General features: G+C 40.4%; 1 protein-coding gene across 2 annotated transcripts; it reads left to right on the top strand.

The window, feature by feature from the left end:
- Window positions 1–4,267: 4,267 nt before the first annotated feature.
- On the top strand, window positions 4,268–23,965 carry CSDC2 (cold shock domain containing C2). Of its 2 annotated transcripts, none has more exons than XM_070756036.1 (4): window positions 4,268–4,498; window positions 17,840–18,026; window positions 20,802–20,924; window positions 22,447–23,965. In XM_070756036.1, the coding sequence occupies exons 2-4, from the start codon at window positions 17,851–17,853 to the stop codon at window positions 22,607–22,609; spliced, it is 462 nt and encodes a 153-aa protein (XP_070612137.1). In that variant the 5' UTR covers window positions 4,268–4,498; window positions 17,840–17,850; the 3' UTR covers window positions 22,610–23,965. The 2 variants fall into 2 exon arrangements, with proteins under 2 accessions (XP_070612137.1, XP_070612136.1); XM_070756035.1 differs by having other exon boundaries at window positions 4,298–4,498; window positions 17,833–18,026.
- The last annotated feature ends 1,575 nt before the right edge of the window (window positions 23,966–25,540 follow it).

The following is a 25,540-nucleotide window of genomic DNA, read 5'->3' as shown; positions in this document are numbered from 1 at the left end:
ATTTCCATTTTGTTTTTTACTTTAAAATAAGGTATGTGCAGTGTGCATAGGGATTTGTTCATAGGTTTTTTGTATAGTCCAGCCCTCCAACAGTCCGAGGAACAGTGAACTGGCCCCCTGTGTAAAAAGTTTGGGGACCCCTGCTCTAGGGCAAGACCCAAGAAAGGGTAAAAATATCTCTCTCCCCCCATTCCATGTGTTCAGCTACCCAAGACTTCTAACCCATATGGTCATGTTCACTATTAAACCGTTTTTCCAAGCAGCCTCCATGTTTCTTTCTCCCCTCTTAGAACTGAACCCAGATGGAGATTTCTTCCAACAGTATGTTGGGCAAACAGAACCATATGATAGCTTTGTGGACATTATTATTTTGCTTAGTGTACACTGAACATGCATAAAGTAGCTAGCAAGAAATCTTAATATGGAAAATGTTCTAACCCGACCTACGCAGCTTGAAAACAAAGGAGGAATCCACGCATAGAAGTTTCAAATCAGTGTCTTTATACATAAAGTCTCTTTTTTACAAGCTAAAGGCATGCAGGTGATAAATCTTGGCAGTTTCTCAGCGAGGTTAATTAAGATTTAACAGTTTTGCGGGTAGGCTGCTGCCAAAGATCAAAGCAGCTCACATTCCTTTATGACATAAGAATTCACAGACTTACAAATTATAGCGTCCCAGAATTTCAGCAGACAAGGTACTTTTTCTCCAAGGATTTTTAGCAGGGAATTAACAGATGGCTAGCGTAACCTGGCTGAGATCTCAAATCATCATCCGATTCCATTACCAAATGTTGTAACTCCACCCTGAATTATCTATACTTCACCCTTATAGGAAGTGGTCACAATTTCCTAGAGTTAACAAACTACAGACTACTTCCTTTTTCCATATAAATATTCTTGTCTCTTTCTTAATCTTCTAAAGATCTAGCAAAGGTTCCAGATCTTCACCCTCCTCCTGTAAATCAGACTCTACTGTCATTGGCATATCTGCCACCTCTGGTGGTCCTTCAGGTTCATCACCACTGGCCCAGGGTACCAAGATGGGCCTGGTTCATTCTTCTCAGAATCCTCAGAGTTGGATGAGGAGCACTCACAACAGAAATAAGCAGACATGGCTGGAATTGGGCCAAATGACCGGCTACAAAAGAGTACGGGATCTTTGTGCTTTTTAAGGTTGTATAGGAAAGGCAATGTCAGCACCTGGGTGGTTCAATTCCTAACAAAGCCATCTTCTCTATACAGCTATTAGTGAATGTGTGAGATCCACTTTCCTATGCAATAAGAAATATTCCCTAGGCTTGGGTTGCTGGTATATACTGAACGTATTCACTATCCCTAACTTGCCTGGGACTCCATTAGTCAAACTCGTCTCAAGATGCTTTGTTGCTTAAGGCAGTGTTTCCCAACCTTTTTTGAGCCGCAGCACATTATTCACATATACAAAAACCTGGGGAACATTAAGGGGGGGGGGAGCTAAAAAAAGGTTGGACAAAAAAAATCTCTCTCTTCCTCCCTTTCGCTCTATTTCTCTCTCCATCCCTCTTTCTTTCTCTCTTCCTTCTTTCCTCTCTTTTTTGCTTTCTTTCTCTCTCCCTCCTTCCCTCCCTCTATGTCTCTCTCTCTCCCTCCTTCCCCCCTCTGAGCTTCGCTTCGCGGCACACCTGACCATGTCTCGCGGCACACTAGTGTGCCACGGCACACTGGTTGAAAAACACTGGTTTAAGGCAAAGGCAATTTCTTTCCTCCCCTTCTCCCCCTCATTCAACTGGACTGGTAGATGAATTTTATTGCAGAATAAAGGAGGGGAAAATCATTGATCTAGAGCAGTGATGGCGAACCTTTTTCCCCTCGAGTGCCGAAAGTGCATGTGCACCCACTATCACGCCTGTGCAAATGCCCATACCCATAATACAATGTCTGTGGAGGATGAAAATTGCCTCTTCTGCCCCCCCACCCCGAGGCCCTCTGGATGCCAGAAACAGCCCATTTCCCAATTTCTGGTGGGCCCAGTAGGCCTGTTCACCTTCCCCAGGCTCCAAAAGCATCCCTGGAGCCTGGTGAGGGCAAAAACTCTCTCCCCATCCCCCATGGAGGCCCTCCAGAAGCCGAAAATGCCCCCCCAGAGCCTCTATGTGAGTCGAAAATTGGCTGGGTGGTGTGCACATATATGCTAGACCTGAGCTAGGGCAACGGCTCACGTGCTGGCAGATTATGGCTCTGCGTGGCATCTGCGTGGCATAGGTTTGGCATCACTGATTTATAGGACCTGTAGCAAGAAAGCCTAAGCCTTAGCAGAAGCAAATTTTGAAAAAAGATGCCTAGGGTGCAGCTTTCCCTGGGCCTCAATGCTTTGGCCTGTTACCTTAGTGTATTCTCAACCTGTGGGTCACGACCAATAGTGGGTTGCTACTAGTACAGTAGGGGATGACACACCTGTAATGGCCGCCAGATTGTGCAATTTGCATGTGGCTGCTACAGTGCCAGTCCTATGGGCATCATCTTTTTTCTTCAATTTTCTTTTGTATTTTTGCTTTGCATGCATGCGCAGAAGCAAAATCTTGTGAGGAGATGCAAACATGCATGAAAATCTCTCGCGCACATGTCCTCTCAGCAGATTTCCATGCATTTTTGCTCCCTGCGCATGCACAGAAACAAAAACATGCATAGCGCACATATGCAAGAGAACCAAAGATGCGGGTGCAGTACACCGGTAGCAGCAATAATGGCAATCCACCCCGGTTGCGACCCTTTTGGGGGTCGGACGATCCTTTCACAAGTGTTGCCTAAGAAAACACATATTTCCGATGATCTTAGGAACCAAGACACCGTTCTTCTATCTGTCTCCAGGCGGGTCCACCCACATGCAAATAGACTACTGCAAATAATAATAATAATAATAATAATAATAATAATAATAATAATAATAATAATCTGTACCATGGGAACTTCTGAGCATGCACAGAAGCTGAATTTTTGGCAATGCACAGGCGATGTCTTATTTTTGGCATTAAAAAAACCAGCAGTGCGCATGGGTGCATGTACAATGCGCACGCACACCCATGAGGTGCAGCTACGCAGCACAGGAGGAAGCGAATCAGAAGGCAAGGTAATTTAGGACCCACCCCTGAGTTTCCTAATAATTTTATTATTTTATGGTTGGGTGGAGGTCACCACAACATGAGAAACTGTATTAAACTGTGTTAAAAGGGCATTATAAATAGACGACGACGATGATATGATGATGATTATTATTATTATTATGTCAATACAACACAGCAAACGAGATCACTATGCTGGATTTCATATTTCATCACCAGTCGGGCGCTTCCCAAGCACCTAAGACTGAGTGATGTAGTGGCGAATTATGTTTGCCGATCCCAGTAAAGTGGCCTTTTGCAATTGACAGATGGAGATTTTGTCAATTCCGATGGTTTTCAAATGTCTGCCGAGATCCTTTGGCACTGCGCTCGGCGTGCCAAGTACCACTGGGACCACTTTCACTGGCTTATGCCAGAGTTGTTGCAGCTCGATTTTTAGATCTTCGTATTTCACTAATTTCTCTAGCTGCTTCTCCTCAATTCTGCTGTCCCCTGGGATTGCGATGTCGATGATCCATACTTTCTTTTTCTCCACAATCAGGATGTCTGGTATGTTATGCTTCAGAATTCGATCAGTCCGAAGTCAGAAGTCCCACAGTAGTTTTGCTTGCTCATTTTCGACCACTAATTTCGGGCTTATGATCCCACCAGGTTTTTTGCCACTGGCAAATGGTAGTTCCGGCTCAAGTTCCAGTGGATCATCTGTGCCACCGCATCATGTCTATGCTTGTAGTCAGTCTGTGCAATCTTTTTGCAGCAGCTGAGTAGGTGATCAATTGCTTCATCTGTTTCTTTACAGAATCTGCACTTTGGATCGTCTGTTGATTTTTCAATTCTGGCTTTGACAGCATTTGTTCTAATGGCCTGTTCTTGTGCCGCCAGTATCAGTCCTTCTGTCTCCTTTTTGAGTGTTACACTTGTTATTATAGAATATTATATATTGTTGTTGTTATAGGGTATTAAAGCATACATTTAAGCATAGGAAGCCTCAGGCAGGTGGAGAACCACTGCTCTAGATATTGACCATTTGCATTCGGTAAGTTCTCTCAGAAAAAGGCTTTGTTTGCCTACTACCCGAATGGAAGCACCTCATAGGACGCAGCCTCTCGCCCCCCCCCCGCCCCTCGCGGCCAAGTCAGGTCTCTTTAAAATCTGGTACACAAATCGCCATTCAAATCCCGCCCACCTTCCACTATTCCGACGTCAGGAAGGGGAGGTTTCTCCATCTCCCCCCCTCCCGTCCCCCGGTCCTTTAAATTCATCGGAAGGTGCTGCTTGTAGTTTAGGAGAGAAGACGGGGCCAAAAAACCCCCCACCGTCAATCCAAAGCGGGCGAGGCGGCGTGAAGGCGAAGCCTCTGAAGTAAAGCGTCGCGTGAGGGAACCGCCGCTCGGGCGAAGGTAATGGGTAGTTTCCCCGTGTGGGAGGGAGGGAAGCAGGCGAGGATGCTTTGCTAATTTGCAGCTTTCGGAGGAAAACGGGAGCTGAAACGAGGGGGGGAAGGCGCCGCGTTTGAGAAAGGAAGGGTCTCTCCAGAGAGAGGCGCCGGGGCTCAAATGCGTGCGCTTCGTATTGGTGGGACCATAAATTCCGCCTGAGGGGAGAAGAATAGACGAGCGAGAATTCGGTTGTGCCAGAAGGGTCGCGTTGCATTCCCCCCTCCTCAAATTCGTCCGGGTGCGCGCTTGTGCACGTATAAATCAATCCTGCCGTTTGTCGCCGTTTCTTTGAAGGTAGAATCAGCTGGGACGCCTTCCTTGCCTTTTATAGTCCGAAGGAAAAAAAAAAAGCTCTGGCCCTATTAAAATTAAAAACGCCCAAGAGGGTCCCCCCCCCTCCCGATATGTAGTAATATAATATAAGATCTACAATTTGTAGTAATATAGGGTCTACAATATGTAGTAATATAGTAATATAGGTTCTACAGTATGTAGTATGTAGTAATATAGGGTCTACAATATGTAGTAATATAGTAAAAACGGTCTACAATATATAGTATGGTAATATAGGGTGTACAATATGTAGTAATATAGTAATATAGGGTCTACAATATGTAGTAATGTAATAATATAGGGTCTACAATATGTAGTAATGTAATAATATAGGATCTACAATATGTAGTAATACAATATAGGGTCTACAATTTGACAGGGGAGCAAGCAGTGAGGGGCCAAGAACTGGGGGGGGGGAGAGCGGAGGAAGTGATGCGAAAACCGTAATTGTGAGGTTTGTGTGTTTGCCTGAGGGGAAAAAAAACACACACGCACACATAAAGGCGGCCTGTAGGATTTGTGAAATAATGAATTCAGTTCCCCACACCCCCTTTTTGGCCTTCATGGCTTCTTTTTTCCCCTCACTTGCCTCCTAATGCCTTGGTTTCCTTAGCACAGGAGGTTTCTGTATTCAGATCATAAAGATGGCATTCATCTTTCCCTTTGGATGAAACAGGGGTTGCCAATGTGCTTGTTTAACCATGGCTCCTCCGTTAAGGCTGCGGACTTGATTGTTCGGTGGAGGGGAGTGGTAGCCCTTGGAGGAAAGCCAGTTATTGGTGGGTGTGGGTGGGTTTTAAAAAAAATTGTTTACTTTCAGAGATGCCTTTTGTATAGAAGTTAGTTCCCTTTTTTTTTTTGAAAGAGTGCTGAGTCCTGCTACAAATTTATAACATGGAAGTGAAAGTGATTGTGTCTTCCTTCTACCATTTTAGGAAAGGAATTAATAATTTAATCTGTGACTCTTGGGTGGCATTTACACAGTTCTGAACATTTAAAGAAAGAAGGATAAAGGGGGGGGGCTACAATCTGTGACCCACAACAAAATAAAAGTGTGATATTAATAACAGATTTATGGTGGGTTTTTTTCCTTTAAGACTTATAACTATGTTTCATGCCATGATTTTAGGCTGGAGATTAAGAGGAGAAATCTAACCTGTCTGAGGGAATAGATTTGAAGAGGCTGTTTTGTGGCATTAGTAAATTATACACACACACACACACTTGTGTTAGTGTGTAGATTTGCCTCTAAATAGGCTACTAAAATGGTAACTTGCTGTAAAAAAGATAGAATAGAATAGAATAGAATTTTATTGTCCAAGTGTGATTGGACACACAAAGAATTTGTCTTGGTGCATATGCTCTCAGCGTACATAAAATAAAATACAGTATACATTTGTCAAGAATCATGTGGTACAACACTTAATGATTGTTATAGGGGTCAAATAAGCAATGAAGAAACAATCAATATTAATAAAAATCTTAGGATACAAGCATCAAGTTACAGTCATACAGTGGGAGGAAAAGGATGATAGGAATGATGATAATAACTAGTAGAAATAGAAGTGCAGATTTAGTAAAAAGTCTGACAGTGCCAGTTTTAAGATTTAACACTGATTATGCCTCATAATTCTGTGGACCAAAGGTAATTTTAGTTGATAATGCATAGAACTTTATCTTGCATTGGATTTATATGTCTTTTAATCAGTTTGTTGTATTTAGTCTGGCTAAAATCTGTTTGAAGAGGGGTCTTTTTTTTGTGTGTCAAGGCAACATTATATGGCTAGATATAGTTGGGGCAAAAAATCCATTTTCTAATTCATTCCTGGCACTTTAAGATGAAGATAGTGCCTTCCCCCACTTTAAGTCTGCATCTTTAATTGATGGAGTCATTTAGTAAAAGAGGACAAGTTTGCTTGCTAGCATTACATGAATTTTAAAAACATCTTCATAATGTTTCTCTTTTTTGAACTATGCATATACAGTGGTACCTCTACTTAAGTACTTAATTTGGTCTGTGACCAGGTTCTTAAGTAAAAACGTTCTTAAGTAGAAGCAATTTTTCCCATAGGAATCAATGTAAAAGCAAATAATATGTGCAAAACCATTAGGAAAGAAATAAAAGCTCGGGATTTGGGTGGGAGGAGGAGGAGGAGGAAGAAGAGGAGGAGGAGAGTCGCTTCCGAAGGAAGAAGGTGAGGTGAGGGAAATGAAAAAAATCCAAAACTTTAAGGCTTAAAAAAAAAAAAAGAGGGACTCTGAGACAGCAAGGAGGAGCACACGCCTCCCATACACTGGCTGCTGCTGCTGCTACCTGCTGCCTCTTCCTTCCCATGTTGAAGGGCTCCCCTCTCCTCTTGCTTGCTTGCTTTGTAGCCAGCGCCTTTCCTTTGCTGTGGTGACTCCTCGGCTACCCAGAGCGAAGGGAGTATTTCTTTTCTCTGGGCACTGGCAGAGGTTTATTCCCTGTCCAAGCGCTCAGAGAAAGGAAAATGCTTTGTTCGCTCTGGACTGCCAAAGCCTCCTTAAACGCTACCGAAAGGCTCCTCTGGCAGCCCAGAAAAGCCCAAGATGTCTGGGATTAAAGGGGAAATGGCAGGATAGTGGCTGGATCTTTTTGACGTTCTCAAATTTCCTTGGAAATTTTTCTGGGCTCAGGTTCTTAAGTAGAAAATGGTTCTTAAGAAGAGGCAAAAAAATCTAGAAAAGTTCTTATCTAGAAAAGTTCTTAAGTAGAGTCTTTGGAGAGGGGCGGCATACAAGTGTAATAAATTATTATTGTTGTTGGTGGTGGTGGTGGTGGTTGTTGTTATTGTGATTGTGATTGTGATTGTGATGATGATGATGATGTAGAGGTACCACTGTATACTAATTTGCTTAAAAACCAAGGAGCTAATAGGGCCAGACAGTGGACTCTTGCAAATCCAATTAAGTGTGATTACTTTTGCCTCTAGGTGAAAGCTTCCATTTAATATAGTATCTACATGCTTTCTGCAATGAAAGAACCAATGTATTTATTTAAACAATGAATTTTTCTGGCAACTTCCCCTTGGTATGACAATATTTAAGGTACATGGAAGAATGATAGGATTTAAAAATTAAGAAGTTGGGTTTTGGTATTGGTTATGGCTGTGTGTGCACGTGCACAAAAATGCTATTGAGGGATTTATTTTACCAGCTCAAATGGTGTCAGGGTTAAAGATTACAAGGATTTTCTCATTATTGAAACAATCTTATTCATTATAATCCTTGCTCAATAACTAATATAATTTTACAAGATTCATTATAGGAGAAATAGAGGAAAACTATATTAAATTAGTATTGCCTATCCAAGCAACTCATTCTGATATAGTTTGACACCAGGAAATCAGAATGAAAAGTTGATGGGCTATAATTTAACTTTCGTTTTTAATTTGGGTAGGTGAATAAAGCAGGCACAGCAAATTTAATTCTGGTCTAAACTCCATTTACTGATTGTATTCTGTGAATTGTGAATTCAAGGTTCTCATTCTGTCTAGCATAAAATCCATATTTCCTTTGTTCTGATATACAGTTCAGAGTAAGCCTGAACAATCTAAATACAGGTAGTCCTCAACTCTTAACAATTTTAGTGACATTTTAATCACATTTATATCATTGCAGCATCTCCATTGTCACATGATCAGAATCTGGGTGCTAGCAACCAACACGTATTTACTATGAACCAGTGGACAAATAATCTTTGTCTAAAGTGAAGTTTTTTTCATTATAAAACACAAATATTGTCATAGAGATGTTTAGAGTTGAGTCTTCCCAACTCTATTTTGAATATGAAACACCCATGAAATAGTTTGATTTTAAAATTTGAGAAATATCTCAAACTTCAGAGGTTTTGAATTTACAACATTTTAGAAGTACTTGATAGGGCTGTTTAACACATGAAGTAGAATAGTTTATTCTCAGAACAATAGGTTTCAGATTCAAAATAATTCAAGTTAAAATATTTTGCACACTACTGTATGTGCGTATTGTACTGTATATATATATATATTTGGACAAGGTTGTTAAAGCAAGAATTGCATAACACACTCAGACATCTTACAACAAAGAATAGATGTTATGTATGAAATAGATTCTATTAAAAAAAGTAATCAGCAAAAAATCCACCTGCTTCTGATGATATGTCCAACGTTCTCCTCCTTTCTGGTTCCTGGATAATGAAATAACTAAATTACAACATTTAGATCCTGATGCAAAAATAATGTGTAGAATTGGATATTTCTGCCTTGCCTTTAATAGGCAAAGTAAATTGCAAATATTCACAAAGACTTTCATAACTTTGTTAATGAAAACTTTAAGGGGGTTATAGCATTTACTAGTTGATCTTTCTTTGAATGTATGATGAGTAATAAAATTAGAGGCCTGTTTCTTTGCTGGTGCTTTTTCATGCTGTGATATTTCTTTCTGCATCTTCTTCTAAGATCACAGAACACCATGAACTACGATAGGTAAGAAACAAACAAATGAACTCCAAACACTCTTGCATATAGGTAGTCCTCAACTTTCAACCACAATTACGGTAGAAACAGAACGTCTGTTTTATATCTCTTTTTTTTTTGCCAGATTACATGACTCTCTACAGTTGTTAAATGAATCATGACATTTTAAGAGAATCTGGCTTCGCCCATTGACTTTGCTTGTTGGAAGCCTGCAAGGAAGGTTGTAGATGGTGATCACATGACCTCAGGATGTTGCAACTGTTGTTAAATACTTGCCAGTTGCATATGATTATGGGGATGTTGCAATGTTTGTAAGCACCAGTACTGGTTGTAAATCACTTTTTTTTTAAATGCCCCCCACTCCCCTCAGGTGGTCAGGTGACTGGGTGGGTGTGTCCAACTTGCAAAATGTGGTGAAACTCAAAAACACACTTCATTCTCTTTCTTTCTTTCTGTCTTCCTACCATCTAGATCAGCTCCTCCGGGCTCTGCCTACGGCCCAGAGAGGGCAAGCCACTTCTGCAGGGTATGCACATAGTCCCCTCTCAATTGCTCTAGCTCTGTCTCATGGCAAGGGGGAGAATCTGGACAGGCAGAAGCCAACGGGTAAAGAGCCACCAGAATCGAGGGAATCTTCTCCCACAACTTCTATTGTTTCTTCTTTTGGCTGCATGGAAGGAAAGTAGCAGAAGTCTTTCCCCCCCCCCAAAAAAAACCCCCGTCTGGCTCTTCAGCTTCCAAACCCAGCAAGGGCAGCAGCCACTCTGGACAGGCATCTCGTGGTGGGGAAAGTTGCGAGATGCATGTCCTACCCGCAAGTTGTAGCTCCGACGTGTTCCTCAGTTTTGTGTCCAGGGAAAGAAGCCCATTGTACTGGCAAAAGAAAACTTCTCATGAGTTAAATCAAACTCTTAAACTCGCAAGACGTTTTCTCTTACTGGTACAATGGGCTTCCTTCCCTGGACACAACACTGAGGAACGCAACAGAGATACAAGTCCCAGATAGGAGACGCATCTTTTGGTGGGGTGCAATTTGAAGGTGGCAGGTGAAGCAGAGCTGGCTGGGGTGGGCTGTGAGATGTACCCATCTCATGGCCCGCCCAGCCCCCAAACCGCTCCGCTCCACCCCACCCGACCTGTCACCCCCAAACTGCATCCCACCGTGAGATGGGCATCTTACTGGAATTTAACAGCTCGGCATGTCTGTTGGCTGGTCTCTTTAGGAAAAAAAAGATTGCAAAATACAGAAACTCTTCTCGCTATGAGAAATTGTTAATTGCTCACCCTCCCGAAAAGAGTTTCTGTATTTTGCAAGCTTTTTAATCCTAAAGTGTCTAGCTGACAGACAAACGGAACTCTTAAACTCCAGTAAGACGCCTATCTTGCGGCCCACCCAGCCTCCATCTGGAAAAGAGCAGCGGGAAGAAAGTGGCGGGAAAAGCAGTGAGCAGTTTATTGGGTGGACATGGATGTTGGTACAGGGACAGGACCGGTTTCAGGTTGTGGCCAGCCAGATGTCGTACCGGTATGGTGAACCACCTGCCGCCCCTCTTAGCATCCCCCTGCCACTACCCTTGCCTCTTAGTGCCCCCCTAAGTCATCCCACTGCCCCCTACTTTGGGAACCACTGATGTAGATATTTGAGGCATGTGTGAAGTAGGCAGTTTGCTGCACACAATCTCTACATGACCTCTATCGCTATATCCTAACTGGGGTGATGTTCATATACTTACATGTAGTCCTTAGCACAAAGCAGCATCTTTCCATTCTTTTAAAATGGCTAATAAGGAGACCCAGGACTGCTTCCTGAAAGAGGAGATAAAATGCTGCTTTCAACATTGACCTGGATCATATAATGTATTTGGGTTTAACATTTTGGGTAAAGCAGACAATGATTATAATCAATGTAATACATTTTAAGTTCCTGTTGAAAACTTTGTTCTTTCCAGATAAAAATGTTGGAAAAGTATTTTCCTCCCCGCTTTTAATGAATATGTTTTAGAATTATTTCAAATGTCATTTTACTACATTCTTATTGTTAATCTCAGTACCTGTGGCATATGGAGTACAGTGATCCCTCGAGTTTCGCAATCTCGATCTTTGCGAAACGCTATATTGTGATTTTTCCACCCGATGACGTCACTCATCGGGCAGGCAGGCGGCTCCTCAGCTGCTGGGCAGCGGAAGGAACCTTCCCTGGGTCTTGCCAGGTGCGGAAGTAAAAACACCATCTGCGCATGCGCGGCCATGGAAAAAAGGGTGCGCGTGCGCAGATGGTGTTTTTACTTCCGCACCACTATATTTTGAAAAATCGAGTATCGCGAGGGGTCTTGGAATGTAACCCTCGCGATACTCGAGGAATCACTGTAGTGTATAAATGTATTTAATACTTAACAGATTAATAGTATAGAAACTCGATGTTATTATATACACCATTTCCTTTAATTTAGTGAAGTAAATTATTGCACACAGAGCAGAGTGAGAAATTGTTTTCTCTAAAGTCTTACTATTTCAAGGAAAAATTAACACTAGTAGATCATACACTGATATAAATGGTGCCAAAAAGCATTAGATTAGCCATTATTTTCATAAGGAGGTTGTGACTGCAAGAGCCCTTCCAACTCTGTTAATCTGTAATCTGTTGTTATATGTATACAGTGGTACCTCTACTTAAGAACTTTTCTAGATAAGAACTTTTCCAGAGCGAACGGAGCGTTTTCCTTTCTCTGGGAGCTGCCTCAGAGTCCCCCCCCCCTTTTTTTTGAGCCTTAAAGTTTTGGATTTTTTTGATTCCCCTCCCCTTCTTCCTTCAGCAGCTACTGTCCTCCTCCTCTTCTTCCTTCTCTTCCTCTTCTTCTTCCTCCTCCCACCCAAATTCTGAGCTTTTATTTCTTTCCTAATGGGTTTGCAGGCATTATTTGCTTTTACATTGATTCCTATGAGAAAAATTGCTTCTGCTTAAGAAAGTTTCTACTTAAGAACCTGGTCACGGAACGAATTAAGTTCTTAAGTAGAGGTACCAATATATATAAAATACCTAGCAGGCTGCTACAGGAAAAACAGTTAGAAGGGCTCTTGCAGTCATCTAGTCCAAGCAGGAGACCTTACATCTGCCTTTACCTAGGATCAAACTCACAACCTCCTGATTGTGAGGCAAGAGCTCCACCTCTAGTCCACAGCAACTGCTATACAGAATATCCTTATAAGAATAATCTACATTTTTTTCCTAATCCTAATTGATTGCATGAAATGGAGCTAACTTTAGAAATTACATACAGAAGAGTTCTTGCCTTGAGTTAGTTGAAAGATGGTCAAGGAGTATGCCTGACTGTAGAGTGAAATAGAAGGTGTTTATCTGTCCACTGATCTGCAATCTGAGTTTCCAAATTTAATAACATTCTAACCAAAAATATCACAACAGAACTTGCTCATGAGGGCTTTTCTAGTAATGACAAGTCATCAGTTAAGTGGGCAGTTCTGGTGTGTGTATGTGTTTGTTTGTTTGATTGATTGATTGATTTATATGCTGCCCCTCTCCAAGGACTCAAAAAGTGTTGGGGAAATTCTTCTTCTCCTGGAAAAATTGTTCACCCAATTTTCTGCCTCAATTAATGGTGGTTAGATGCCTTTTGAAACTAAATTATGTGCTGTTTCTAGCTGTAAAAACTGCAGCCTCCTAAAGAGCATACATAAGAATATGGTAAAAAAAATGCGGTAACATTCCAGGGTATTTGAAGGAAGAAATGTTGATAATATCTCTTCATAAAAGCATGAGAAGATACCCTAATGAGGATATCTTTATGCTACATTGTCATTTTTACATTGTGATTACTTGAATTGCATGTAAAATCTATCCCCAGTCAGCAATTTAGTGTATCAGTCTAGGGCAGGTTTCTCTAATGTGGCATCCTCAAGAATATTAGAGTATAATTCCTCACCTCATTAAGCATACCTGGAAGATAAATAAACATCACTGTTGTTAATATTTGATTTTAATATATTCTCGTTCCTTGCTCCCTTTAGTTATTTCATATTGGACCTAGTTTTGGGTAATAAATTTAAGCATGAAATGAATTAATTAGCATGTCCTACATTTGCAATTTGATTCTTTGGGTCTATTACCATTTTTTTGTGTTAAAAGTATATTTAGCAGCAAAATGTTTCAAACGCAAAAGGTAATTGGGTAAGCCGGGGTGGTACAGGAGGTAGAGTGCTGTACTGCAGGCCACTGAAGCTGACTGTAGATCTGCAGGTCAGCAGTTCAAATCTCATCACCAGCTCAAGGTTGACTCAGCCTTCCATCCTTCCGAGGTGGGTAAAATAAGGACCTGGATTGTGGGGGCAATATGCTGGCTCTGTTAAAAAGTGCTATTGCTAACATGTTTTAAGTTGCCCTGAGTCTAAGGAGAAGGGCGGCATAAAAATCAAACAAATAAATAAGTAAGTAAGTAAGTAAATAAATAAATAGTATGCATTATATTTAATGCAATGAGTGAAGAGAGATCAACAGAGGTGGGTTTAGACCGGTTCAGACCAGTTCGTCTGAATTTGTAGCGACCTGCTGGTGACGTCATGATGACATCACTAAACTGAATCAGGCGGTACCGCTCCATGGGCACCGCCATCTTTTTTTAAAAAAAACTTCTTCTGCACATGCATAGAAGCCAATTTTCCGGCACTGCTCAAGTATGACATTTTGTTTTTAGCTTTTTTTTTACCTTTGGGTTTTTTGCACCTACGCGGCACAGGGAGAAACAAACCGACAGTGAGGTAAGTGGGTACCCACTCCTGGAGATCAATATCTCTATATAGAAACATAGAAGTCTGACGGCAGAAAAAGACCTCATGGTCCATCTAGTCTGCCCTTATACTATTTTCTGTATTTTATCTTAGGATGGATATATGTTTATCCCAGGCATGTTTAAATTCAGTTACTGTGGATTTATCTACCACGTCTGCTGGAAGTTTGTTCCAAGGATCTACTACTCTTTCAGTAAAATAATATTTTCTCATGTTGCTTTTGATCTTTCCCCCAACTAACTTCAGATTGTGTCCCCTTGTTCTTGTGTTCACTTTCCTATTAAAAACACTTCCCTCCTGGACCTTATTTAACCCTTTAACATATTTAAATGTCTCAATCATGTCCCCCCCTTTCCCTTCTGTCCTCCAGACTATACAGATTGAGTTCATTAAGTCTTTCCTGATACGTTTTATGCTTAAGACCTTCCACCATTCTTGTAGCCCGTCTTTGGACCCGTTCAATTTTGTCAATATCTTTTTGTAGGTGAGATCTCCAGAACTGAACACAGTATTCCAAATGTGGTCTCACCAGCGCTCTATATAGCTGGATCACAATCTCCCTCTTCCTGCTTGTTATACCTCTAGCTATGCAGCCAAGCAGCCTACTTGCTTTCCCTACCGCCTGACTGCACTGTTCACTCATTTTGATGTCTTAGAAAGAGAGAGAATAGGAGCCATTAATGTTTTTTTTCTCTTGAGAGCAAGTTACAGAGTACAGAGCATTGTAAGGCAAAAAAGAGAGAAGATACAGCCATCGTACTTGTCCAAAGGATAGAATTTCAGTTCAGCAGAAAAGACTCTTGGCCCGCTGCCTAAATACTTGGTTCTTTTCTACTGTACTGAATTCTTCATTTTTACTTACAGATTCTGGGTGTCCTCTTTAGTCCAACGTTTCCCAACCTTGCCAAATTTAAGATGTGTGGAATTCTGGGAGCTGAAGTCTACATATCATAGTCATTAAGGTTAAGACACACTGCCTTAGTGTATTGTGTGAATCCATTAATTAGTTATTATTTGCATAGTACAGTATAATTTATGGCTTAGTGTTATAATAAAGCTGTGGCTCTTTTGCCCTGCTGTGCTAAGGATTTGTTTCCCATGGTAGCCTTGGAGAGGCTTACTTTACACTCTGGTTTGTCCGAGATTCTCCCAGTTCCGCACTTCAGCCTTTATGATTAAAGAATTTCTGAAAAGTAGAATGGCATAGCTTCACAAAAGAGGAGCATGAGCCAAACTAAATCCTTCCCTGGTACAAACTGATATAGGAGATGAGCCTGTAGCCTAGAGACTAAGGTCAGTGCCTTACAAGGCAGAGCCCAGGTTCAAATCCCAGTTAAGAATGTGGCTACCTGATGAATGCAAATAAGCCAGAAATAGATCTATAGTAGTCTCCCTTCCTTTTCATTATCAGTAAAAATATGTTACATATAAACCTCAAAATAAACAGAACACTCAACACATCCTAGATCTGAATGAGTGAAATATTCTCATTGAATACTTCGTTCTGTACAAAGATGAATGTACACAACAGCATGTGAAATTGATTGTCAATCAGTGTTGCTTCCCAAGTGGACAGTTTGATTTCAAAGAAGTTTGATTTACTTGGAGTTATATTGTATTGTTTAAGTGTTCCCTTTATTTATTTATTTTGATTAGATTATAGGACAATAGACAATTGTTTCCCTACCTCTGAGATAAAATCTTCTATTTTAAGATTGAAGACTGTAAGCAGTGTTCGAATAACCAAAAATTTGGGAGTTGTTTCTGTATTTCCGTAGAAATGATTAAGTCTGTTTTGGAATTGAGCCAGTATTTTTCTAGTTCTTGCTTCTGCCACAGATGTATGCTATGAAAGTTTCATGTGGTAAGGTAGGCTCTGCAGTCTACAAGGCTAAGGACTTTCAAGAAATGTGCAATACTAGACTGCCTTAGGCTGATATATTTAGTCTGCTCTGGATCAAAGAATGAGTTGCATTCCTGTCTTTTGCGTTTCATAGGAAATAACTCACTGAGAATTTGACATTGATATACATTGTTTGCCATATGAGGCATAAATCTTTTAGCAATAGCAAAACCAGATGTTTGCTGTTGCCGAAAAGCTCGATGACTGAATTACTGTTCCCTAAAAGTTGTCCCCTCAATTTTGGGAGAATCTTGCACAACATTTATTCCTCTATGTATGAGTTTGTCTATTACGATACTTTATTTGTTTAGTGAAGATTGTTGAATAGGTCACCACTTGCTACTTTCATTTTACTACAAATTACACTAAGTCATATAAAAATATGGCTGAGTTCATACAACAAGCAGCTAAAACAAAACAAAACAAACCATATCATGGCTTTGCATGATGCACTTGTCTAGTTTCCAAACAGACAACTAAACTGAATGGTGAGGATGAAGATGGTTGCTAAATATGAAAGTAAAAATAATTAAAAACTCCTTTGTTTTAATAATTGTGGGTGTATCTTGGAATGCAAAGTTAAGATATGCATAATTGGGAAGGAGAGTGCTTAGGATATGTTGTGATTCAGCCTGAGGCTCCTCAGGGACCGGCTGCATCTCTGCTGGATCCATGCCCAGAGGAGGAGGACAGTGAACAAGAGGGGGAGGACCAGGCAGACGGGGGAGAGGAAAGTCAGGAAGAGGAGGAGGGAGAGCAGCCTGAGAGCCCCGGGGGGGGGCCTCTCCCCAGCTAGTAGCCTGGACTCATTGGATGAAGCAGCACAGGCTATAATTGACATGAGACAGCCACGTGCAGCTCAGAGTGGGATCAATTAGAAAGGTATTTGCATCACTGAATTGGCAACAGCTGGGTTTGGGTGTGGTTCTCCTCAGCAGGGTTTAAAAGGCAGGCCCACCCTTACAGTCTTGTGGAGAGTTATCAACTAGGAGTCCTGTGACCCTGCTTCGCTTCTCTGCGTCTCTGATCTTGGCTTGTGGCCTAGAAGTCTGGAAGACTTGGGGGAGGCGTGGGTTTGTTATCTCCAGCGTTGGTTTTGACAGCAAGAATCCTGTTTTCTTTCATGGCCTTCGTGAACCCTCTGTGAAGTTCCAGTGTGTTCCTGTCTGTAAGAACAGTTTCTGTTACCTGTGTTTGCTTTGAATTATATAAACTGCCTTTGCTTTTTACCAGTGTGTCTGGATTCTCTTTTTGGTTGGTGTTGGCTTCTGGAGGGACCCAGACAGAACAGGATATATGTAATAGCCACCAGGATAGGGTGGCAGGGTGCTAAGTAATTGAGAGTCAAGCTGCATACGAGTTTAATAAATTATGGCCATCTGTACAATCAACCAGATGTTTAGATTGGATTTGGCATTTGTGTCCATCACAATGGACTTAGACCAGGCAGATATCGTTTGGTGGCTTTAAAGATATTGTTACAGGATGTAATATTTTCCAAGAAAAGTTATTTTTGCCTCTGTACTATTAATACAGTTATGATGAATTATAGTTAATCAATATAGTATGTGTGTGTGTGTGTGTGTTTATACACATACTGAATTATCTCAGGAATTACATTAATGTTGCTGCAGCTTCTTATCAAAATTCCCATGAACTAAAAAAACAAAAATCCTTAGACAACTTATTTCTTTGCTTCTGTCTTGCATTGCAAGTCAAACTTAAAAGCTGAGCACTGTTGCTCATTTAATTTTCCACTGACACCGATTCTCTCATTCCAGGAAACAGATCCTTCCACCATGTCATCTGAACAGACATCTCAATCTACAGTACCACCTCTCCACTCTCCAAAGTCACCCGTGTGGCCTATTTTCCCATTCAACAGAGAGGGAAGCCGGATTTGTGAGAGGGGTAGTCACCTTCTTCGGGACTTACCCAGCCCTCTCCCTACAAAAAGAACAAGGACTTACTCTGCGTAAGTATCCAAAATTGACCAGAATTATGGATTTCTACTTTAGAATTTGATGACATGGAGCCTATTAGCTGAGGCTGGAAGAAGTGAGGAATTGCAGTAACAGTTGTATCTCTATCCTTGTTCCCAGGTGCATGTAGTTCTTATCTATTTCTCCTTGATTCTCTACACATTATGATCCTAGAGAAAGAGTTGAACATTGCAATGTTTGCAATGCTGTGTTGTTGTTGTTGTTTTTTAATAATAATAATAATTATTATTATTATTATTATTATTATTATTATTATTATTATTAATATTATTCAGTTCCCCACATGATGAGAATACCAAATTGTACCCACATTTCATTAAAATTATGATAAGAAACTTTTTGGATCAGGTCATAGCCCTGTTTAATCCATGATTTTGTGTTATGCAATTGCCATTTCAATGTATTCAATCCTGGAAGTGCACATATGAGAACAGGTTATACCTGAGAAATCAGACTATTCCATTCCATTAGAGAAGGAACTGGCAACCAACTTCAATGTTCTTCCAAGAAAACCAAATGGATATTCCCAATCAAGACAATATATTGGAAGCTGAATGGCTCAGGTTAGAAGATATCATACATAGTAAGCTATTGGGGAAGAATAGAGTGCAATAGTAGTAGTACTGCTTGTACTGCTGTAGATTAAGGTTGAAAGAATGTTGAGTCACTGAGATGTGCAGAAATACAATGCAAGTTTGATACTATTACTACATACATCATTAGTTTGTGGAACATCAGAACCATAAAGTGTTGGTTGTGACCTATAAAGCCCTTCATGGCATCGGACCAGAATATCTCCGGGACCACCTTCTGCCGCACGAATCCCAGCAACCTGTTAGGTCCCACAGAGTTAGCCTTCTCCGGGTCCCATCGACTAAACAATGTCGTCTGGCGGGTCCCAGGGGAAGAGCCTTCTCTGTGGCGGCCCAGACCCTCTGGAACCAGTTCCTCCCAGAGATTAGGATTGCCCCCACCCTCCTTGCCTTTCGTAAACTTCTTAAAACCCACCTCTGCCATCAGTCATGGGGGAACTGAGATATCTTCCCCAGGCCTATATAGTTTATGTATGGTATGTTGTGTGTATGTTTCTTAAATTATGGGTTTTTAGTTTTTAAATATTAAATATTAGATTTGTATTGTACATTGTTTTCTATTACTGCTGTGAGCCGCCCAGAGTCTATGGAGAGGGGCGGCATACAAATTTAATTAATTAATTAATAATAATAATAATAATAATAGTAATAGTAATAGTACTGTAATAGTAATAAATCAAGTAAACCTGATGTTGTCAGTAATGAATATTGACATTGTGGGAATCAACAAACTGAAATGTACTGGAATAGGTCATTTTAATCAGAGGACGACTGTGGAAATTTTTGCATCGCATTTGGAAGCTAAGGATTCAGAGTATGGAGGAAGAATGGAGTGGTGCACACTGCAAGATGCTTGAAGTCCAGTGTGAAGTTTCCACAGTCTGTGTTGGTTTGGGGAGCCATATCATCTGCTGGTATTGGTCCACTGTGCGTCATTAAGTCCAAGGTCAACACAGCCGTCTACCAAGAGATTTTGGAGCACTTCGTGCTTCCTCTGCAGATGAGCTTTACGGGGATGCTGACTTCATTTTTCAGCAGGACTTGGCACCTGCCTGCTCACAATATCAAAAGCAACAAAACCTGGTTCAATGACCATGGGATTACTGTGCTTGATTGGCCAGCAAACTCGCCTGACCTGAAGCCCATAGAGAATCTATGGGGCATTGCCAAGAGAAAGATGAGAGACATGAGATCGAACAATATAGAAGAGCTGAAGACCTCTATTAAAGCATCCTAGTCTTCCATAACACCTCAGCAGTGCCACAAGCTGATAGCTTCATTGCCACGCCGCATTGAGGCAGTAATTGCTGCAAAAGGGGCCCAAACAAAGTACTGAGTACATATGCATGCTTATACAGTGGTACCTCGATTAACGAATGCCTTGGTTAGCATACTTTTCAGATAACAACCAAAAATTTAGGCAAAAATTTGCTACGGATACGGAACAAAAATTCGGATACTGAACAGAGATTTTTGGTTATTATTCGAAATGTTACACCCATTGTCCCTCCCTCCCTCTTCTTACCTCTTTACTCCTTACCCCCCCCCCCCATTGTCCCTCACCCCCCCCCCTCTCCTTACCTCTTTACCTCTTGCCTCTCTGCCTTCGTCCCCTTGCCAGGGGAGCAGCAAAGCGTTGCTTTGGCTATGACGAGGCAGGCACTGAGTTTGCTGGTCCTGGCGGCAGCTTCTCTTTGAGGACACTGGTGGTGGCGGCGGCGGCGGCTTCTTTTCAGGGACAACGGCAGGGACCTAGGCATGGATGTGATGTTCCCGGCGCTGCTGTTCCTCGAAAGGAAGCTGCTGGAGCCACTGCCGCCACCGCCACCACCACCAGCTGTCACAATCTCCCTCTTCCTGCTTGTTATACCTCTAGATATGCAGCCAAGCATTCTACTCGCTTTCCCTACCGGCTGACTGCACTTTTCACCCATTTTGAGACTCATAAATACTCTTCATTTATATTTTACTCACTTTAATTATCCTTCTCATGAAGGAGCATATAGTTAATGGAGGTGGAATGGAGGTTTTTAAGAAGATATGGAACAACCATTTGTCTAAGGTCCCTTCTACCTCTGTTGTTCTGTTATTCTGAATACTAGAATAGCTCAACTTGATTTTCATTTTTCTTCCCCCCGCCTCTCGTTTTCCTAGGACGGCTCGTGCTTCTGCTGGTCCCATCTACAAAGGTGTATGTAAGCAGTTTTCACGCTCCCAAGGCCATGGTTTCATCACTCCAGAGAATGGCACAGAAGACATATTTGTACATGTTTCTGAGTGAGTTCTATGGGGAATGGAACAGTTATGTCTTTAGTGGTTTATGTGTTTGTAAGTCAGGATCCCTATTTTCTCTCTCCATCCCAACTTCCATTATTGACATTATTCTATTCTATGTTTTTTCACATATGGATACTGACAGAAAAAAAGATGAACTTTCTATTTTTTCTGCTTCTCTACATACTCCAATACAACAATCACTTATATACCGTACATCTGTGTTGCAGTCCTTCCATTTCAATTTCTATAAGGAAATACTGTTCTCCAAAAACTTTCTGTTGAGTCACTTGTGGCAGGATAAAGATTTACAAACATACATGTTTTTGAGGTGTGCAGAGCAGTCAATTTGTCACAATTTTTTGAGAATTTGTAAGGTAGCTCAGTCATTGCATTGGTAAAGAATGCCAGTTGGAGAGCTGTTCAGGAGATACAATATCTGTCTAATGGGACAGATTTCTCAAATTTTAAAAAAAGTTAGTGCAAGTACAATGGCCCCATCACAAATGGTCCCATCAATATTCCCTATAAATGAACTTGAGGAAAAATATGATTGGTTCTGAGGGCACTTTCACGGCAGGTGAATGAGTGACACTGAGTAATATAGACTAACAATATTTGGACCAAAACGTACGTAAAACAGATCAAGGTGAAAGTACGCTTCAGAAAAAAGTGTATAGATATTCTTACGGTAGTATAGAATATGTAGTCATTCTTATTTTCTATATTAGCCAAGTACATAAAGGGAACAGCTAAGAGGCTGAATTATCAATGTTTTCTCTTAGAAAGGAGGAGAGGTTTCTTGTGATATGTCAGCAAGATGGGGGACTCCCTCACCTATCAATTGACCCATTCATGACAGTGAAGCACATTATGTTCCAGAACTGTGGTTCTTCAAATTTGTCTTCGTGGACATGAGGAAAAAGCCCTTGTGCCATCTCCTAAAACGCTCAGACATCATCTCCTATAGCCTCACTGATTACTTGGAATCAGAAGGCTGCATGTTTGTGCTTGAAAAATAAATGGAAATATCTCTTACATTCTAATTTTCTAGCCACCATTTTGGCTTATAGACCATTTTACTTGGCATGCCCGTAAACAATAATACAAATGAGTCTTGGGGCATCCGGAGTGTGATAAGAACTATTGAAATTCTTATAAGAGGTCTTAAAAAGAAAGGACTTAGCAGCTAATACAATACATAGGCAGCTGATATTGATGAGGAACAACTCTATGTGGCTACTCTTACACATGCTACTGCTGCAGAGCTGCAAGATTTCTCTCTCACTGATCATTCTCCATTTTCTTTTATCAGTTCTTTGGACTCTATTAATTGCTCTCTTTGAACTCATCAAACCCTATTAACCTCATCTTCTGGAACTGTGGTCACCAATCAGTGGTGCATTGAAGCTTCCTAAAAGGAATGCAGTTGATTTAAAATTTGTTCTGCCTTTTCTAACAAGTTTTAATTGCACCATATTTTTATTCAGAGCTCTAAAATGTTCCTTCTTTTTTTCTTTTTCAGCATTGAGGGGGAATATGTCCCAGTAGAAGGAGATGTGGTCACATATAAAATCTGTCCCATCCCACCAAAGAATCAGAAGTTCCAGGCTGTGGAGGTGGTGCTCACTCATTTAGCACCACATACAAAGCATGAAACATGGTCAGGTCAAATAATTGGCTCATAAACTACTTCTTGAGCCTGCAGGAAGTGGAGCTGAATGATATGGTGGGTGGTGGAACTACTGGAACAATGAAAGAGCCAGGCTGGCAATTTTTCTTTGCTGTGTGATATGTTTGCAACTTTATCTTGTCTTTTCTGAGATCTAATCTTAGTTTGTAAATGTGCTTTTTTGTTATAGAAGGGCAAGCAAGAAGTGGAAAAGTGTTGCTGGGTAGATTTACCCTTAAGTCATGAATTCCTGACTGTACCCAATAGGACACAAGAAATCTACCATCAAAGTAGTAAATGTTGGCCACAATGATGTTTATCTGGTTTTATTTTAAACAAATTAATAATGAAATTTTCTGTTTCCCCATCCCTTTAACAAAGATTTCACTGCCATCTTCAGCAGAGGCTGTTGTATTGTTATTATGCACCCTTCTCAGCCAGAACAGGTATTCAGTGATATAGTATTTTTCAGGGTACAGCTCTGTATGGTCCAAACATGGTGAAGCTGTCATTCTTTCAGTGTTTTCTCAATCACCTGCAGGAATGCTTGAAAAAAAAAATTTTTTTTGGAGGTGGTGTGTGTATTTCTTACATGTATAGTCATATGCAAAGAAACAACCTATAGGTTTGCTCCTGCACATGGATCACGCTTCTCTAAATTTCTATTTATCTTTGGCTGAGTTTGAGATCAATGGTTTGGTTACTGATTGCTATAGCTTCAAGCCTTCTTTCAAAAACACTTCATGCACAGGGTCTGAAATAATTATGCAGTAATCCAATAGAATATAACACTAAGGAGGGAGCATTTCTAAAGACAAATTAATAACTCACTATGAAGTTTTGTTCAGATATGTCTAAAATGGGTGGAGGAATATTTTTGGTCTTATAAAAGATCAGGATCTTTTGCTTGTTGTCATTCAAGGGAGTCAGTAAATAATTCTTTGCTGGCGGTAGCTGAAGAAGGAACTTTTCTAAATATATTAATCTCTAATTGACTTTATTTTTTTCCCTGCACACCACGTGTTGGTTTGTCCCAGGTAGCCTGAACTGTAGCAGTATCTTGCTTTCAGACTGTTTTGATATACATCCAGATTATACCTAAAAATAACTTTTGTTATTGTTTTCTCTTAATTGTAAACTAAGTTGCATCTATTTTTTAAAACGGTAGCAAAATATAATACAGAAATGGTAATATATGATCTTCCATTAATTGCAATTAGAAGTATGTGTCCAAGGGTATTCTAGAATTCAGCTTCTATTGAAATGTGTTGTTTTGCTGACATTGTATTTTCCATATAAAGTGTTAAGTATTGCCCATGATTGCATTTGTGTCTACTAAAAGTAATACATAATAAAATTCCCTGCAGATGAAGCTTTCTTTGTTAGATTATATTATTATTAACATAAAAAAGGGACTAGAATGGTCTTTTTAACATAGTGTCTCCAGATATTACTGGGAGGTACAGTTCCAACACATTTGGTCTGTATTATGCTAGAAAAATCTGAATAAAATCACCAGGAAGCATCTTTTTCATCCTACTGTGAATGATAGTTTCTGGCCATGAAGATCTGCTTGAAAAATAGCATTTTTGTTTCACGGATGTAGGTTTCAGTATTATCTGCATGTAATTGCACTTCTGAATATTTTTCACAACACATTTCCTCAGAATGGATGTTTGGGCTTAATTCTCCCATTCTTCCTTCTGTTGTTCAAATTTCAACATTTTAATGATTATCCTCTTTGTGAGTGGAGAATGAGGATTATGTGTAGAAGAGATGAAGAAATGTTCAGCAGAGGTAAGATTAATGGGTAGTATTAAATAAACGGTATTTAGTAGTTCGAGTAGTCTCCTTCAGTTGTTCCAATTCTATCCAGTCTTTTCCCCAACAACTTAATTTCCCAGGATATACAGGGTCTTGTTTAAAAGCACAATATTGATTTAGATGCATTAAGAAGATTTTCCCAATATACCATGCACATTCTCAGAAATTTGCATGGAATTGTCAGGCGGTCTAAACTGTATGGTCTGCCAAATTAAAAGCATATGGCCAGTGCCACACTGAAATTGCATGATCTTGGAGAAAAAAGATGTACATGGATAGTAAAATTTTAAATTAATGCTATACTTCTAGGAATTAGTGGGTGTGCTTAGTAAATGAAGTAAGTAAGAATGTGAGAGATGAGGATTTAGTGAGGCTCTCTTGAATGAGATGAGGAAGTCTGAAAGTAGAGCCTATAGCATAATGGTACTGCAGTATGCTGGAATAATAGACTGGTGTCTATAAGATATGCTTTTTGTATTTGGGATGTATTCCCAGTGTCCTTAATGAGTGTGTGTGTATATCCAACATACTTTTACTGTTCCTATTTGTGGGATTTCAGTCCCTTTGATCTTTTACAAATTTGCACTTAGGTGTGAGGTAAGATGGGAGGGTTCAGGATAGGCTCGGTAAAAATAGACATTTGAAAACTGCCTAATGTTCATATTTAGTTTTCAAGGGGGTCACCCTACAAAGATAGTTTAGTTCTACAATATACTGCCAACCTAAATTTATGGCAAATTTCATGCAAGTTGACCAGAGGGTATTGAGTTTTGCTCTATTTATATTTCAACCCAAAAGATGGAAGAGAAAGCCCTCATAGATATAAGGATTTGGGGACTTCCAAATACCAGAACTGACTATAAGGATGCCAGTCTAATGCAGTGTTTTTCAAACTTGGCAACTCTTAAGATGTGTAATTCATACCCCAAATTTCCATAGCCAGTCTGGGGAATTCTGTGACCTTAAAGTCCATATGTTAAAGTTGCCAAGTTTGAAGAACATTGGTATAACACAATCTTTCCCAACTTAGTTCCCTTCTGATTTGCTAGGGCTACAACTCCTGGAAAACCATATTGTGTGGAAATTCTGGGAATTGCCATTTCAATACACTTGGAAGGTGCCA

Source organism: Erythrolamprus reginae, chromosome 6 (genome assembly GCF_031021105.1).
Source record: "Erythrolamprus reginae isolate rEryReg1 chromosome 6, rEryReg1.hap1, whole genome shotgun sequence".
NCBI lineage: Eukaryota > Metazoa > Chordata > Lepidosauria > Squamata > Dipsadidae > Erythrolamprus > Erythrolamprus reginae.
This window is presented reverse-complemented; position numbering and strand designations above follow the sequence as displayed.

What these genes read in the sequence shown, in the direction of transcription:
- CSDC2 (XM_070756036.1), top strand. Translation starts at nt 17,851, where the DNA reads ATGTCATCTGAACAGACATCTCAATCTACAGTACCACCTCTCCACTCT. An exon ending in AGAACAAGGACTTACTCTGC is followed by an intron (nt 18,027 to 20,801) that starts GTAAGTATCCAA and finishes TCGTTTTCCTAG; the next exon opens with GACGGCTCGTGCTTCTGCTG. An exon ending in ATATTTGTACATGTTTCTGA is followed by an intron (nt 20,925 to 22,446) that starts GTGAGTTCTATG and finishes TTTCTTTTTCAG; the next exon opens with CATTGAGGGGGAATATGTCC.